Source organism: Oryza sativa, chromosome 1 (assembly GCF_034140825.1).
Source record: "Oryza sativa Japonica Group chromosome 1, ASM3414082v1".
In the NCBI taxonomy this organism is placed as follows: Eukaryota; Viridiplantae; Streptophyta; class Magnoliopsida; order Poales; family Poaceae; genus Oryza; species Oryza sativa.
The window spans coordinates 36946687-36963073 of record NC_089035.1 but is presented as its reverse complement, the minus strand read 5'-3'; the positions used below and the strand labels follow the sequence as shown (position 1 = coordinate 36963073).

The window sequence follows — 16387 nt, the reverse complement described above, 5'->3', positions numbered from 1 at the left end:
GCACCCGGGCTCGCACCGGCCGGCGCCGTGGGCCCCACGCGTCAGCCGCACTCGAGGGCGCGGGCGGCTGACGGCCGGGCCCCACGCGGCGGCCACTCGGCGCGGCCGGCGGGAGGCGGCGCCCGCGTCCCTATGGTCGCCGGCGGCGGCCATAGGCACGGCGGAGCGGCGGCCGAGAGAGGGGAAGGGAAGGAGGAAAAGAGGCGGCGGTCCACGGCTCACCCTAGGTCGACGGCGACGACGAAAAAGGCGACCGGAGCGGAGGAAGGCGGCGACGCGGCTCGGGTCGATGGGGTCGACGGCGTTCGGCGGTCGGCGGACTCGGCGAGGGGGTGGACGGGGTCGACGGCAGTGCGGCGAAGCCGGAGGAGGCGACGCCGGGGCGGGAGACGGTCCCGGCGAGCGGAGAAGGCCGGCCGGAGGTCGTCGGCGACGGAGGAGAGAGAGGGCGACGGCGCGAGCTCGATTCCAGCGGGGAGACGGTGCGGCAAGGGGCGGAAACGGGCGAGGGAGGCGCGGGGAGGGTTTAAATAGGGTTGGAAGGGGGAGAGAGCGGCCGGAGGGGAAGGACACCGGCGCGGGAGGTCCGGCCGCCATCAATGGCGCCGACGAGATTTGCGGGGGCAAATCCGCCCGTTTGAACGCGAGAGAGAGAGAGGGAAAAAATGGGGGGAAAGGGAGAGGGGATCACGGGGAGTGATTCCCCCCACTTTATTGCACGCGGGGACGGCGGGAGGCGGCGGGATTCACGGCGGCGGCGGCGCTAGGGCGCGGGGGAGGCGGCGGGAGCGGCGGGAGGAAGGGGATGACGGGTGGGCCCCACCCGTTAGCGAGGGTGGCGGGCGGGCCCGCCCGTCAGCGGCGCGCGCGCGGGGAGAGGCCGAGTGGGCCGCGGGGAGAGGAGAGAGAGAGAAAGGGGGGAGGAGAGATGGGCCGGGCCGGCCCAAGGGAGGGAAGGGGGACTTTTAGGGTTTTTCTTTTTATAAAATCATTTTAACTTTGTTTATTTCTTAATAATTATTATTTGTGCTCTGAAAATTCCACTAAAATTTATTTACGCATTTTAGGCTTTTAGGAGATTTACAAAAATCCTCTAAGCCTTATTTGGCTTTTAACTTTACACATTTTAATTGTTGGAGGCTTTCACACGGATTTTAATTATTCTAGGCATCATTTAAGGGATATATTTTAGAGTCGTTTTGGGACGTGACATATGGGCCAGCTGATTTTTTGGCCCAATGCACGGCAGCCTTTTAGTGCTCATAGGCCCATCGCGGCATCGGTGCCGTGACCTTGCTCCGTCCTGGTTTTCCTGTGCGCTGGATCATCCGTTGGTCGCCGCTATCCTCTCGACGCGTGCCCCTTCTCCATCCCCTATCTGACCATCAGCGACGGAGCAACGATAGTGCTCTGCCATGGGCGTACGACGACGACGGGGCTGGCTACGGCTGCTGCTCCACTACGCGGAGAGCCCTATGAGGACCAGGGGAGGTAATCTGCATCGCTCCTTCTTTCTTCCACTCCCTTTTTTCTTCCATATATGGAGCTGGTTCTATTTGCTGCTCCTCCCGCTTAGTTCTTGGGGATTTCTAGCTCGGTGGTTTCCCTCACCGCATCGTCTCGTGTGGTCCGACCGTTCCTGCTGTGCTCGCTCTCGATTTCCCCATTGCAAGCTCTCGATTTCCCCATTGCAGTGCCGATGTTGTGCCAGCCATACTTGTGCTCACTGTTTTTTCCCTGTTTTATGCCTTCCAGGCTGCGCTCTTGGATTGGTGTCTCTCCCACATCACGTCTTGCTTTGGGGGGAGGGAGGGGGCATCTTTGCCTCCCTCAGCTACTTCTCGCTAAGGTATTTAGTATAAGATCACCTGGTTTTATCACGGAGATGCCTGTTCAGTTCAGTACGTACGTGTGGTGCTGTGGTATATGGGTAAACTGAGATGATTATGTCACTGGATGTTTGTTCACTTCATTTCGCATATATGGTTCCCCTCTGTTTTTTTTCATTGGATTCCTGATTAGCTACGATTTGGCATATATTTATGTTATTTCGTTTTTCATCTTTCCTGCCGTGTCTCGCTGTCGATTTCCCCATTGCGATGCCGACATTGTTCCATCCATGCGTGTGCTCAGTGTATTTTTTTTCTCTGCCTTCCAGGTTGCGGGCTCCAATTGGCGTCTCTCCCACACATCGCATCTTCTTTTGGGGGGAGGGAGGGGGGCATCTTTGCCTTCGTCAGCTAATGCTCGCTAAGGTATTTAGTACAAGATCACATTGTTTTATCACTGGGATAGCTGTTGAGTTCATTACATATGTGTGGAGCTGTGGTATATGGATAAACTGAGATGATTATGTCAGCGAATACCTGTTTGCTTGATTTCGCATATATGGTGCTCCTCTGTTTTTTTCCCTTGGATTGCTAATTAGCTGTGCTTTGGCATATATTTACATTATTTCATTTTTCTATTGTCCTGCTATGTTATATATTCTTTCGTAGGTTGGTTTTTTTATCGCTTATGTGGGATACATGTTTAGTTCATTTCACATATGCGATGCTGCGATATGTATAAACCGAGATGCTTTTGTCTCCAGTATAGCTGTTCGGTGGATTTCGTATATATGGTGCTCCTCTTTTTTCCCTCCTTCAGTTACCAATTGCTTTGTTTTACATTGTTCCGCTATGATATATATTCGCTCCTCTTTTTTTCCCTCCTTCAATTACTGATTACTTTGTTTTACATTGTTCCGCTGTGATATATATTCTTGGTTGTTTTTCGAACGCTTGTGTTGTTGCCAGTTGATTTCGTTCGGCGTCCATCTGTTTCTTTCTTTGCTGGACCTTATACAGTTATATGTTTGGGTTAGCCTTTCAATGTGGTTATGTCTTTGGTGTTTTACCATTTTCGTAAACGCATTTTCAAATATTTGTATGTTCCAGTCTAAGCATCCGAGAGCTCCTGGTTCAGCTCTTGATGATTTCCCACTTTGTTGCTGTTAGATATGTCATATTATGTCCAGTTATTCAGTGCTTGCTTATATGCATCTATCTTTCTTCCATATTTCTATAGTAGCTCGTGCCTCTGTTCTTTATGCTTTCCCTCTCCATTATATATTCATCCATATGTTTTTCCGAATGTGTCTATATTTTGCTCCTTTCGTTTCTTGGTGTATAGAAATGACATGGAGCCATCCAGATTCGTTCGCATCTGCCCGCGGAAGCGTCCACATGGTACTTGGTGATATCATTATAGTTTCGTATGCAAGCCTCGGAGTTAGCAAGGCCATTAGCGATCCTTTTTTTCCCTGATTCACACTTTTGCTCACCAATAGATGGGTCCTCCATATCATCTGCTGCCAATAAGCACTTAGAGCTCACGGGTGGTGTGTCATGTGCCATAGGTATGTACGCTCAATAGTCTGAGAGTTAGCGAGGTCATTAGGATAATTGTTGTTTTTTTGTTTCCTGATTCGCAATTCTGCCTTCTGATAGATGAGCCGTCATCATCCCACGGTGCCACTGGGTTCTCAATGCTCACGGGTAGTTCATCATGCACTATAGGTATGTACGCTTGCTGTAGTCGCTGCTGTCTCAATGTTTAGTGTCATCTCTTATCCCTTGCACATCCATTTTCTCATATTTTTGTACAGTTGTCCACTTGCTGTGATATGATATACTCAAAATGTATGTTCATATTGATAAGTTCATCTATTTGCTCATTGGTTCTTTCTAGCTTAGCTTTGTTTTCTCTCCGATCCCTCATTCTATCTCCTCGCATCACTTCCACAGGGAGTTGTGGAGCTGGCCACATTCAGTCTTCTCGACCCAACAGTTAGCTCTGGACTACTATTTGTTGTGTTGCTTAGCTTGCTAAGGCATTTTCCCTTCTTCCGATTGATTGTTTTTCCTGTTTAAATTTTTCATAGGAGATCATTTTTGCCCAATAGTGCCAGCACGTGTTGCTCGAGTGAACCGGGAAAAAAGACAGGCCGCTAGGAAAATGCGTCTTATTTTGCGACAAGGTTCTTGACCTGCTTATGTACATGATCCTTTCTTGTCGCTTATGGCGATGTTCTTTCTTGCTTTTGTTTACCTTTATTTCTTATTTGCTATTTCTCTTCTTCCGTTCTTCTTCTATTTGCACAGAACATGTGCCGCGTTCACTGTCGATGAGATTCACATATTCCATACCAAAGGAGCACATGCAAATTCTTAAAGGTAATATCTTAGTACCAACCTTGCTTTGCTTCGCCTTTGTCCCTTTTTTTTGCCTCTCTATCTATTTCTGGACAAACATATGCATGCTTCTCTACTTATAGGTTTCCTTTCCGCTCTTATAGCTACGTACCCAGATCGCTCCTATTATGGTGGCCCTGACTATGAATGCAATCATTGTGGTGCATTATTTTGGTACCAAGAAAGGGTTGTTAGCCAGAGCTCGCACAGAGCCAAGAGGATTGCATACAATCTGTGTTGTCGTGGTGGAAAGATCTCCTTACCCGCACCCAAGCCTTTTCCTCCTATCTTACAAGACTTGATTCGTTTTGATGGCGGTGCCCATTCCAACTCTTTCATGCGACTCATCAGGCAATATAATTCATTATTTGCATTCACATCGCTTGGGGCTAACATTGATAGGAGCATAAACACTGGTCCGGGGCCTTATGTTTTCATATCAATGGTGTTGTCCATCACAGAATTGGTTCTCTGGTTCCTGCTCCTGGACAACGTCCGGAATTCGCCCAGCTGTACATATATGACACCGCCAATGAGCTCCAGAATAGGCTTAATATTTTTGATCACACTGATAATCCTGGGGATGTCCCTGATCCTGTTATTGTGCAAGAGCTTATCTCGATGCTTGATCAGTTCAATCCTCTTGTGCAGCAGTTCCGTCTTGCTCGAAACAAGCTGCTTTCTTCAAGTGCTCCTGAGATTGCTATCAAGCTCATTGGGTCAGGCCATTCTCAGAGTGACCGTTACAGCCTTCCCACCACCTCTGAGTTGGCAGCACTGATTATACCTAGTGCATCTTGTGAGGTATCAAAGTTTGATGTCATTGTGCAGAAGCATTCAGGTGAGTTATGTCAGTTGTCACCTATTCATCCAGCCCTTATGTCATTGCAGTACCCGCTTCTATTCCCATATGGTGATGTGGGTTTTCATACTGGTATCAAGCTTAGAGAGGTAGATGATCAGCCACCCGGTAGTCACGACGAAGCATCGATGCTTGAATTTTATCGGTACGAGTCCCACTATCGAAAGGATGAGCCCAATCCATTCACCTGTTGTGGTAGGCTTTCTGATCAGCTCGCTGTGAATGCTTTCTCATGTATAGAGACATCTCGACTCATATACCATGCCCTCAACCAGAAAAAACTTCGCTCTGAGACACATCAAGGTATATCTGATGCTGTTGCTAGGGGAGACAGTGATGGAAAGGATGTTGGCACCAAGTAATTTTGCCATCAAGTTTCATAGGAGGAAGGCGATACATGGTTCAAAACTACCATGATTCAATGGCAATCTGCCGTTCTTACGGTCCTCCTCAAATATTCTCAACTTTCACCTGCAATTCTAAATGGCCAGAGATTATTGAAGCTATTCGTTTTGAGGCAGGGCAAAAACCAAGTGATAGAAGTGATATGGTCACACGTGTTTACCATATGAAGCTAGATGAGTACATCACATCTATTAAGAATGGAGAAGCCTTCGGTCCCATAAAAGCTGGTGTGTTACTTGTCTTATTCATGATAGCTGTCCTATCTTTACGTACATCTCCTTCCTAACACATCTATTGCTTCCCCTAACACATTATCTGTTCTTTTCTTGTTGCTTTGCTTTTCAGTTGTGTACACTGTTGAGTTCCAAAAAAGAGGATTGCCGCATTCCCACACATTAACATGGCTCACAGCTCAATCTGAAGATCCTTCACCTGCATTCATTGACAACCTAATCTGTGCTGAGATACCAGATATAACAGCTGATAGGTGTGGGTTGGTCTTGTTGATGAATTCATGATACATGGCCCATGTGGTGAGCACAATCCAAGCAGCCCTTGCATGAAGGATGGTCGGTGTTCAAAGGGCTATCCAAAACAGTTCTGTGATGTTACTACCATAGATGATGATGGATATCCTATTTATCGATGACGCAATGATGGCTGCTATGTGGTGAAGAATGGTGTTTCACTAGATAACCGGTGGGTTGTCCCTTATAATCCAGCTCTTCTGAAGAAATTCCAAGCTCATATCAATGTGGAATGGTGCAATAAAACATACCTTATCAAGTACCTTTTTAAGTATATAAATAAGGGAAGTGATTCGACTATGTTCGTTTTCAGCCACAGGACTTCAGAAAAGACAGAGGCTCATACTGCTAGCAATGGAGGCATAGATGAGGTTATGCAACACATCAAATCCAGATACCTATCAACTTGTGAATCATTCTGGAGATTATATGGTTTTGAGATCCATGGAAGGAGTCCTTCTGTTGAACGCCTCATTGTGCACTTGCCGAGCATGCAGTTCGTGACATACCATGATGGAGCTGACCTTGAAGAGGTCATAGAAGACCCTGATTCCTCTAGAACAATGCTTACTGAATGGTTGCTACCAACCAACGTCACATCTTTGCCAGGGATCTCACCTATTGTGAATTTCCTACCAAGTTTAGCTGGGATCCTGAGAAGAAAGTTTGGACAAAGCGTAAAAGAGGAACCAAGATAGGGAGATTAAGGCACATCCATCCAAGTACTGGGAGCCGTTCTACCTTAGAATGTTGCTCATGGTAGTTCGAGGATGTATGAGTTTTGAAGATATTAGGACATATGAAGGTGTGCTGTATGGCACCTATCGTGAAGCCTGTCAGGCACGTGGTCTCATTGGTGATGACGCTGAATGGGATCACCTCTTTGAGGAGGCAGTTATCTGGGCTACTTCATACCAGCTCAGGAACCTTTTCATGACTGTACTAGCACACTGTGATGTAGGTGATGTTAGGGTTTTGTTTGATAAGTACTGGAGATACATGGTAGATGATTTTGCTTACAAGTTAACCAAAGCTCTTGGAGTACAGCGCACAGCTATTCCAGAAGTTATGTTGCAGGATACCTTGCTCAAAGAGTTGGATGCCATGTTCTCAAATAATGGCTTATCAATCTCATCATACAATTTGCCAACACCAGTTGATTGTTCAGGATCCAGTGCAGCAAACAGGCTTATCTTAGAAGATCTTAGCTTTAACCAACATAGCCTCCATCAAGAATCTTTGTCCATGTATGCCAGCTTGAACAATGACCAGAAGATGATATATGACAAGATTTTTGACAGGATAGACCATCACGAAAAGTGTATTTTTTTTTATATCTGGACATGGTGGAACGGGGAAGACATTCTTGTGGAATGCTATTATGGCAAACCTGAGATCAAGAGGTGAAATTGTTCTTGCAGTTGCCTCTTCTGGGGTTGCAGCTCTACTCATGCCTGGTGGAAGGATTGCTCATTCATGGTTTCGGATACCTATAGATATACATGATCGGTCGATGTGTGCTATTCGTAGAGGGACAATCCTAGGAGATCTTATTAGGAAAGCATCATTGATTATATGGGATGAGGCGCCTATGACACACAAGCTGTGCTTTGAGGCATTGGATAGAACTCTACGAGATATTCAATCCGCTGATGAACCAGCTAATGAATATAAGCCTTTTGGAGGTAAACCCATTTTACTTGGTGGTGATTTTAGGCAAGTCTTACCGGTGATTGAGAAAGGTACAAGAGCTGATGTGGTAGATGCTTCGCTGGTTAGGTCTGCACTATGGAAGCATGTTGAAGTCTTACACCTTACCACTAACATGAGGCTACATAATCCATCCCTGTCGCAGCAAGCCAGGGGTGAATTGGCAGAGTTTGCTAAATGGGTTCTTGACATTGGTGAGGGTCGTGCTCCCATGAACAAAAGACAAGGTGAGGTTGAGAGGACATGGATAGAGATACCTAAGGAGTTGCTGCTTACTCCCTGCGGTGACAAGATTACAGCTATAATTGATGCTGTGTACCCAGATTTTGAATTGAACTATGACTGCATTCCTTACCTTTCTCAGCGTGCAATTGTCTGTCCTGTCAATACAGTTGTTGATGAGATTAATGATAATATGCTTGCTAAAGTGCCTGGGGATGCAAAGGACTATCTTAGCAGCGACACTATTTCAAATACACTTGAAAAGCCTGTAGATTTTGATCTATTGTACCCCATAGAATTTCTAAACTCAATATCCATAAACAATTTCCAGGAACATCGCATATCCCTCAAAATTGGTTCAGCTGTAGTCCTGCTTCGCAACATTAACCAATCACTCGGCCTTTGCAATGAGACAAGATTGATGGTCATCCGACTCAGTGATTATGTTTTCGAGTCCAAAATCATGACTGGCACAAATATTGGCCAGCTGGTCTGTATTCCATGGATTGTCCTAAGTGGGAACAGTCCAAAGTGGCCTTTCACGCTCCAGCGAAGGCAGTTCCCAATTAGGCTATGTTATGCAATGACAATAAACAAATGCCAAGGGCAAACTTTGGGGAATGTTGGTGTATACCTCAGAAACCCTGTCTTCACACATGGTCAGCTATATGTCGCTGTTTCGCGCGCTACATCGAAGCAAGGCCTCAAGTTGTTGATAGAGGATGATGATGGCAAGCCTTGTTCCACTACCAGGAACATCGTCTACACTGAAATATTATCGTTGCTATAGATTAATCTTATTGTCAGTTTGTCACTGTGACTGCGGCTAGGAAACTTTGCTCCTTTTGTTCACCTGTTTCTTCTATGATCCCATTTCTCCGTGTTACTGTTTGCTTGTGTAACTTAAGCAAGAACTCATGGTCATACAGTGTTCTATCCACAATGACTATCCATATTTTTGGTTTTCGCTATTTGTTACTGCTTTCTTTTTACCCTTCAATGAGTTGTTGTTCATACTTGTGTTCTTCCTATTTGACCAGTTGATTGTTGCAGTGTCTTCCATATCTGCTTATTAATTGTTCTTTCTTATTTTTGCATATTCTTCTCTTGGATGCAATCAGTTGCTTTTAAACATGCCTGCTTGAAACACTGTCAGTTGGGAAACATTTCCCACCTCGAAAAAGAAAAAGATATATCCTGCACCACAGTTCCTTCAACAATTAGGACTTTATATCTTCATATCATGCAAAGTATTATTATTATTATAGTTTCCCTCTAACCTATGTAATGCCTTCTTTATGTGTTGCAGATGGATTACACTATGCTAAGGAATGTGACACAGGAATCACACCATTGGCAAGTCCGAGTGCGGGTCACGCGCTTCTCGCAGTTCACTACAGCAAATGAACCTGACAAGATTCTGCGACTTGATTTAGTCCTGCTTGATGAGCAGGTATAGCAATAAGCACATGGTCATGCCTTATTTTACCTCCATGCTATTTGTCTCTTACACATCCAAACATCAACAAGGGTACATGATGGATGCGCAGATCCCAGGACGTCATGTTTCTCAATTCAAGCCTTTGCTGAAGGAGGATGCTGTGTATTACATCAAGTACTTCGAAGTTGCTGAGGCGCGCCCCCAGTACAGGCCTATTGATCGGATGGTCATGGCAAAATTCACTGCCCACACAACCGTTAGAGAAGACACTGAGGCACCATCCACATTCCCATCTCATGCTTACAAGGTTCTTTCTTTTGATGAACTCAGAGGTCGTGCTTACAGGAAAGATATTCTTTCAGGTGACTCTGTTTGGTCCAGATCAATCTATCTCATTCCTTATTAGCTTTGTCCATTCCCTGCTTACTGCTCTCACTTACTCATGTGCAAATTTTATCCCTTATACTACTCCTGTAGATGCTATAGGTATAATGACAGCCATTGGACCAGTGCAAACTGTTTCTTGTGGAGGTGTTATGAAAGCGGTGCTTAATGTCCACATAACCAATGGAAGGTATGTATGCGTTAATCCGCTAATTGTTCCAGCTGCTTTTGTATTAGATACAAAATGACTTAATTGTCCGCACATGCATTGTCAGTTTCTTTTTACACATGTACAATCCTTCTTTTTTGTTTATAATATCAACATTGTTTCACAACTCTCTTATTTGCAAATGTGAATACTAGCTTAATTCATGCACATTATTTTCCACCTCTTCATTCTTCTATGTGCCTACAGCGAAACTGCTGTCGTTGCATTGTGGGGTGCCCATGCTACACAGTTCCACGCTGAAAACTTACAGCAGCAACCAGACCATGGACCTGTTGTTATATTGTTTGTTGGATTAACTGTTAAATTCCGAGACGGTAAGAAATAAATTCTTACCCTATTATCACCTCTCCCATTTACATATTTGCCTGTTCTTGCTTAAATAATGTACTCTTTCATGCTTGCCAGACCAGCTAGCCCTACAAGGTAGCACTGTTTGTAGGTGGTATCCCAATGCACCAATCTAGGAAACAATTTCTCTCATAAGCAGGTATCTGTTTCTGCACTCTTTCCATTCACATAAACATGCTTCTTCTTTGTTCAACTTATATCTTCCTTAGTTTATCTGTTATATGGATCAACCATATTTCCCTAGCCTACAGACCAAAACACTAATCTGTTTCATATTTGAAGCCTCCATGGTAACCCACAGGTGGTAAGGGCAATAGAGCCGAACTTTGGTCAGAAAGAAGCTGTGCATGTAAAAGTTTTTGATATCTGTGACCTTAATCCCCACGAAGCCTTGGTAATATAGTGTACCTCCCCACATCTAATGATTACATTGCATAATTTCCATCCATGTGTTATCAGTGCCATCCTTTACTTCCTCTGTTTCTCGCATGTGAACTAGGGCAACAGCTATATTGTCAAGATAGCCATCAAGGATTTAGTCCCTGCTGAAGCCTGGTGGTACATAGCATGCAACACCAGTAAGAGAGGAGCAGGTAGAGAAGGGAACACATATAAATGCTCGAGGTGCATCACTAATGCAATTGAAACAAGGTACTCTTACCACCTACACACGTTCAGCTCTTCTCAATTATTTTACATAATAAACCATTCAGTATGCTACAATTTGAGCTATAGAACATAAGACCTACTTCTGCTACCTTCTATAATAGGTACAGAGTGGCTATCATAGGTGTCGACCCATTAGACGAACCATGACGCCAAAACAGCTGAGTTTACCTTCTTTGGAGAAATTGGCTACCAGTTGATTGGCATCCCTTTTCTTAACCTGGTTGCATCTGTCCAAGGAGCACGAGATATAGTTCCATCAGAAATCAAAGCAGTTTTTGGAAAACAATATGTCATTAGAACTAGTGTGTCACGTGGCTCATTGCAAAGAAATCGGATATCTTACCAAGTGGATTCCCTTATGCTAGCCTCACTAGATGCAGCCCACACAAGTACTCTGCCCAGCCATGATGCTTCTGTGGCATCTTCTCAACATGGCTCATCACCAGCTGATGCAATTGAACCGCACACGATAATTGGCTCTTCTCTCCAATCTATGACACCTTCTACACCACTGGTGCTTCCAGATCCAAAGGTATAATCTAATAGCTTCATTCTGCAGCAATGTGTACTCTCTTGCATATAAACAATTGTAAATTCTTATATTAATATTGCTTATGCATAGGCCACAACTGATAGCCGTGATGATCAGCATGGGACAACACCGCCTACTTCAGAGGCTAGCACTATATTCTGTACTTAGAGCAAATATGTATGTCTGTCCCTTATCAAACCTAACTGACCACTAATGCTTTATCAGGTCCTGGCTATGGCACAACCAGACAAAAAACATAAATCTTCTGTAATTGATGAGGATCTTGCTCAGGAAGGGTAAGTGACAATGCACAGTTTCATATTTACGTTCCTTATTTTTTTTCTTTGAGTTTTCTCATGGCTCAAACAAATTGCATCTGTAGTTCATCTCCTCGTGAACATGATTGTCAGAAAGCATCAGTTGTGCGTGCGCTGTTCGTAGACAAACTGCCCCCGCAGCCCCCAAAATGTAAGTAAACGTTGTTAGCCAACTATATATTACCTGTGTGCTCATTTGTTATAGAAAAACTGACTGTACATTACATTTTGCCCTTTAGGACTTGAGGGCTCCATATAATATCACCCCACCAAAGCGGTCTTTTGCACCTGGCATGCCAAGGCGTATACTCCTGTCCCTGATCAAGCAAGACTAATGCTCACATATTTTGCCCAATGTATTTTGCAGTGGGAATATAAATAGGGGATGTGTTCTTTTGTGCAAGCCATTAGACCAAATGACATTACTTCTACGTCTTACAGGCTTGCGAGCCCTAGTGGCTAGCAGAACGATAAATGAATTCGTATAAATAGTATGTGGTGTCTGTACGATATGCACGTTCTAATCAAATATCGCCAGAACTTATACTCTTATAATTGGTGCTATATCTATTCGCTGCACACTGTTTCCCAAAGTCTTCTTATGTTTGTGCCGGAAAAACACAATTTCCTACTGTTTCTTATATATGCAGCGGCTGTAGTCAACCATGTGTTACCAAATACTTACGATCCATGCATCGATTAGCTTATTCTTGAAAAGCATACTTGCATATTCCTGAAACCATAGGCACACTCTATTTTTCTCCCTTTTATGTCCAAAGCATGTGGTCAGGCACTATTCTATTTTTCAGCAATTCTTTTCATCAGAACAAGCACCCGTGCCATTTGAGAGCAGCAGACCATTTACATGTACATATTAATTGATCGCGCTGTTATAGTATTCAAGAATTTCCAGATACCGACAAACATAGCTAGCCACCATACATAGAAATTATAGGGCTTTACTGCTTACACTACCATTCCATCGCAGATTACATATGTCTGACTATATACTATAGACAAATACATAACCACCATATATCATGCCTACATGCTGTTCCATGCATACACACCCAGCTATACACAACTGCTGCTATATAACAGACACTTATTACAATCAACTGCAGGATCCCTACTGATAAAATACTAGACATAATATCAGTCACAACATCTGTTGTTTTCGCTCAGCTTAGTTCCCAAAAGCAATCCATGCAGGTCTCCTTAGGCTTAGATATATCTAGCAGCAACACTGGTAAGATTAGCCAACCCTTCGTCCACAAAAGATTCAGCATATTCACTAAGACGGTGCACATCGTATAATACTCCAACCTCACGATGACTAAGATCATCAGCATCAGGACCTCCTAGAACAGAAGAACATATGTCATCACATATTTGGTTGACAGAACCCAATGAATCTAAAGCTCTATCCCAGCCGATTTCCAGCAACCGTGCCTTCTTTGCAAGAGTATTGCATTTCTTCCTAGCTCACCCAAGAGCTCTCTTCAGTCGCTCTGTCTCAACATGATAGTGATTCATGTCAAACCAGTTTGTATCATCGAACTCCACACTACATTCTTTCTTGATAACAGAAATTAAAGCATGTGCAGCGCTTTCTTCCGCATCGCATGGTCTTATAGCTGAAATACCCTGTGCACGAACAACAAAAGGCTCTCCAACTCCTCTTGCACCATAAACAGTTGCCTCAGCAAACCCAACATAGCCATCTGCTACAGCACGGCAACTGTATCGTGCCTCATTTGCGCCTATGCCTCTCAAAACCTCAGATAGCAACGTTTTGGACCTGATCTGCATGAGCCGACGCTGCTCTGTTAAACCATAACAAAAACAACATCACTAACCATACCGACATCATAAAACCATCCCCTTTCTTCCCTTATTCCTAAAACTTCCTATAATCATCCATTTATATATATATCATCCAAATCACCATATGCTGCTATAAAGATCCAGATCAACACGGGTCAACTGAAAAATAATCACACATCTAAAAAAACAAGCCCCTCATACACAGCTCCTTCAGACCAAACAAGATGCAAGAGACCGAACAAAACTAGCACCACAAATTTATAAGAGTATACCTAGGTCCCCAAGATTAATCGGAGCATATACAAATACACTAATACACATACCTTGTGCAGGTTCCTCCATACCAACTGGATAGTCCCTCTTACAGCAACAAGATCTAACAAAGCAGTAGCAGCGCCGCCGCAACCACTCAGCATAAAGAAGCAGCCAGTTATACCACATATATACCAGCCTCAGCAAAGCAGATGCAATCCCACCATGACACGTTGCCCTGGGACAACCGAGCTTAACTCAAAAAGGCCATGCATCATAAATCCCAAAACCAGCCCACTAATTATGGGACTATACATCTTTAAAAGCCCAAGGTCAAACATAAAAGGAAAAGGCCATAACTCCTCTATGGCATTGCACGATCAGCCCATAATAACAGCTTGACATACCTCCACTACCAAAAATACGTTTTCTATATACTGCACCAGTACGTACCAGATAAAACCCATCTCTTAGCAGCCGCGCAGCGTAGCGCGCGTAACCGCTCTAGTATTATAAAACCGGGTCACATTAGACACCAAGGCAGTATTGAGAGTGGTTTGGATAACGTGACACTAAAAAAATATAGAAAAAACCATGTGAGAGTGTGAGACCCTTATATCAGTGAAACAATGTATTCTTTTCGTCCGCCTCCTGCAACTGATCAGGGAACCTCAGCAACTCGTCATGGTCCAACAACCCGTTGTCGTCGGTGTTGATTGTAGTGAGGATCGCCGCCTCCTCCTCCTCGGGCATGTCCTCACCGAGCGTCGCCGCCATGTCGCCGCACAACTCGGACACGGAAACCTTGTCGTCGCCATCCTTGCCGAATGCCTCGAACACCAACGACGCTGATGATGGCATGGCACTGACAGTGATTATATGATACTCCATCCGTCCCATTTTAAGTGCAACCATAAGTTTCCGTGCCCAACTTTGATCGTCCATCTTATTTAAAATTTTTTTATAATTAGTATTTTCGTTGTTATGAGATGATAAAACATGAATAGTACTTTACTCATAACTTATGTTTTAAATTTTTTTTCAATTTTTTTCAAATAAGACGGACGATTAGAGTTGGATGAAAAAACCATGGTTGCACTTAAAATGGAACGGAGGGAGTATTAATTGGTTTCTCTTGGACCGATAATTAGAATACATATCGTAGTGACTCTAACTTGTGACTTGTATGCTGCAACTTAGGGCTGTTTGGTTGAGTGCCAACCTTTGCCAAACTTGTGGCAATGAAGCTTGACCAATTAGGTCTGTGTTTGGTTCATGCCACAAGTGAGTTATGCTACAATTTTTTAGCAAGTTGGTCCACTTGTCATTGAGCGTTTTTTTTTTGCCATAACTTGCCACAATTGTGGCCAACAAATTTTTAGCCATAAAATGTGTGGCATGCCACACTTTGCTAAATATTTTGTGGTATACTATGGAATTCATCCAAACAACCTCTTTTTACTATCGGAGTCGATCGATCTGATGATAGCTATAATATGTGCGTAATAAGATGAGAGAGATGATCCAGTCAATAAGTCAGGGCTCATGGCCTGTCAACTGCATGAGCCGCATGTCAGCAATGACTCCACGGAATGCGCTGCCTGAGCTTGAGGAGGAAGTGCTCGTAGTCCTCCTTGGCGGCACGGACAAGGTGCTCAAGGGCTCAAGTAGGTGCATCCGCTCCTGGAACTCGAGCCCGGTGACGTCCACGACATCATGCTGGGGATCATGACCTGTGGCTTGCGATTGAACGCTAGCACCGATGACGACACCCCCGTGCGGCCGTGCCCGCCTAGCCCGTGCCGTCTTGCACGAGAGAGCAGGCGTCACCCGCCCCCCCCCCCCCCTCCCCGCCGATGGCGTAGCCCCCAAATAGCACCGTGGCGCCCGTGCAACTCTGTTGTACAACCTACATCGTCCTGCACGAGGTGCGCCTCCACCGACTACTGGCCCTCGTCCACTGTGGGGCACACCGCACACCGGCCACCACCTCCTCGCCCCCCTATTGCCCGTGCACCTCCACCACATCTACCGCCGCCAAGGGTAAAAGATGAGGATAGAGATAAAGAAGAATATATTGTTTTACTGAAATGCGGGTCGAATGTAAGATTAGAGCTGTATTTTATCTGATATTCCAGTTCAGAGACGATTTTAAAACTTGATGACAAAGATAAGGAACGTTAACGTTAAGTGAACTTGTTTCAATGAAGAATGCAAGGGGCGGTAGACTGAGCAGCCCATCATTATTCGATAGCCCATTATTTTGTACTTTTAGACTGAGCAGCCCATGATTAGAATTTTTTTCGTTTTTAGATTTTTTTTTAATATTTACAGAAATAATCTATCGACCAAAAAAATTGCAGAAATAGCCCCTACCGCCCTAATGGTGGGCGGCAAGCTGACGTGGCAGACGGTGGGTCGACCGCG

General features: G+C 44.6%; 1 protein-coding gene across 8 annotated transcripts; it reads left to right on the top strand.

Annotated features, from left to right (window-relative positions):
• The first annotated feature begins 1340 nt into the window (after window positions 1–1340).
• Window positions 1341–12460, top strand: LOC9267360 (uncharacterized). Of its 8 annotated transcripts, XM_015765535.3 has the most exons (15): window positions 1341–1491; window positions 1756–1849; window positions 2159–2255; window positions 9271–9414; window positions 9512–9764; window positions 9880–9976; window positions 10202–10329; window positions 10421–10502; window positions 10646–10757; window positions 10863–11014; window positions 11134–11564; window positions 11655–11708; window positions 11790–11860; window positions 11947–12032; window positions 12121–12460. In XM_015765535.3, the coding sequence occupies exons 1-8, from the start codon at window positions 1416–1418 to the stop codon at window positions 10477–10479; spliced, it is 948 nt and encodes a 315-aa protein (XP_015621021.1). In that variant the 5' UTR covers window positions 1341–1415; the 3' UTR covers window positions 10480–10502; window positions 10646–10757; window positions 10863–11014; window positions 11134–11564; window positions 11655–11708; window positions 11790–11860; window positions 11947–12032; window positions 12121–12460. The 8 variants fall into 8 exon arrangements, with proteins under 8 accessions (XP_015621021.1, XP_066161501.1, XP_066161497.1 ...); XM_066305404.1 differs by lacking the exons at window positions 9271–9414; window positions 9512–9764; window positions 9880–9976; ... (7 more) ...; window positions 11947–12032; window positions 12121–12460 and adding exons at window positions 3175–3230; window positions 3332–3400; window positions 3492–3560; ... (5 more) ...; window positions 5373–5729; window positions 5848–8934; XM_066305400.1 differs by lacking the exons at window positions 9271–9414; window positions 9512–9764; window positions 9880–9976; ... (7 more) ...; window positions 11947–12032; window positions 12121–12460 and adding exons at window positions 3175–3230; window positions 3332–3400; window positions 3492–3560; ... (4 more) ...; window positions 5373–5729; window positions 5848–9018.
• The last annotated feature ends 3927 nt before the right edge of the window (window positions 12461–16387 follow it).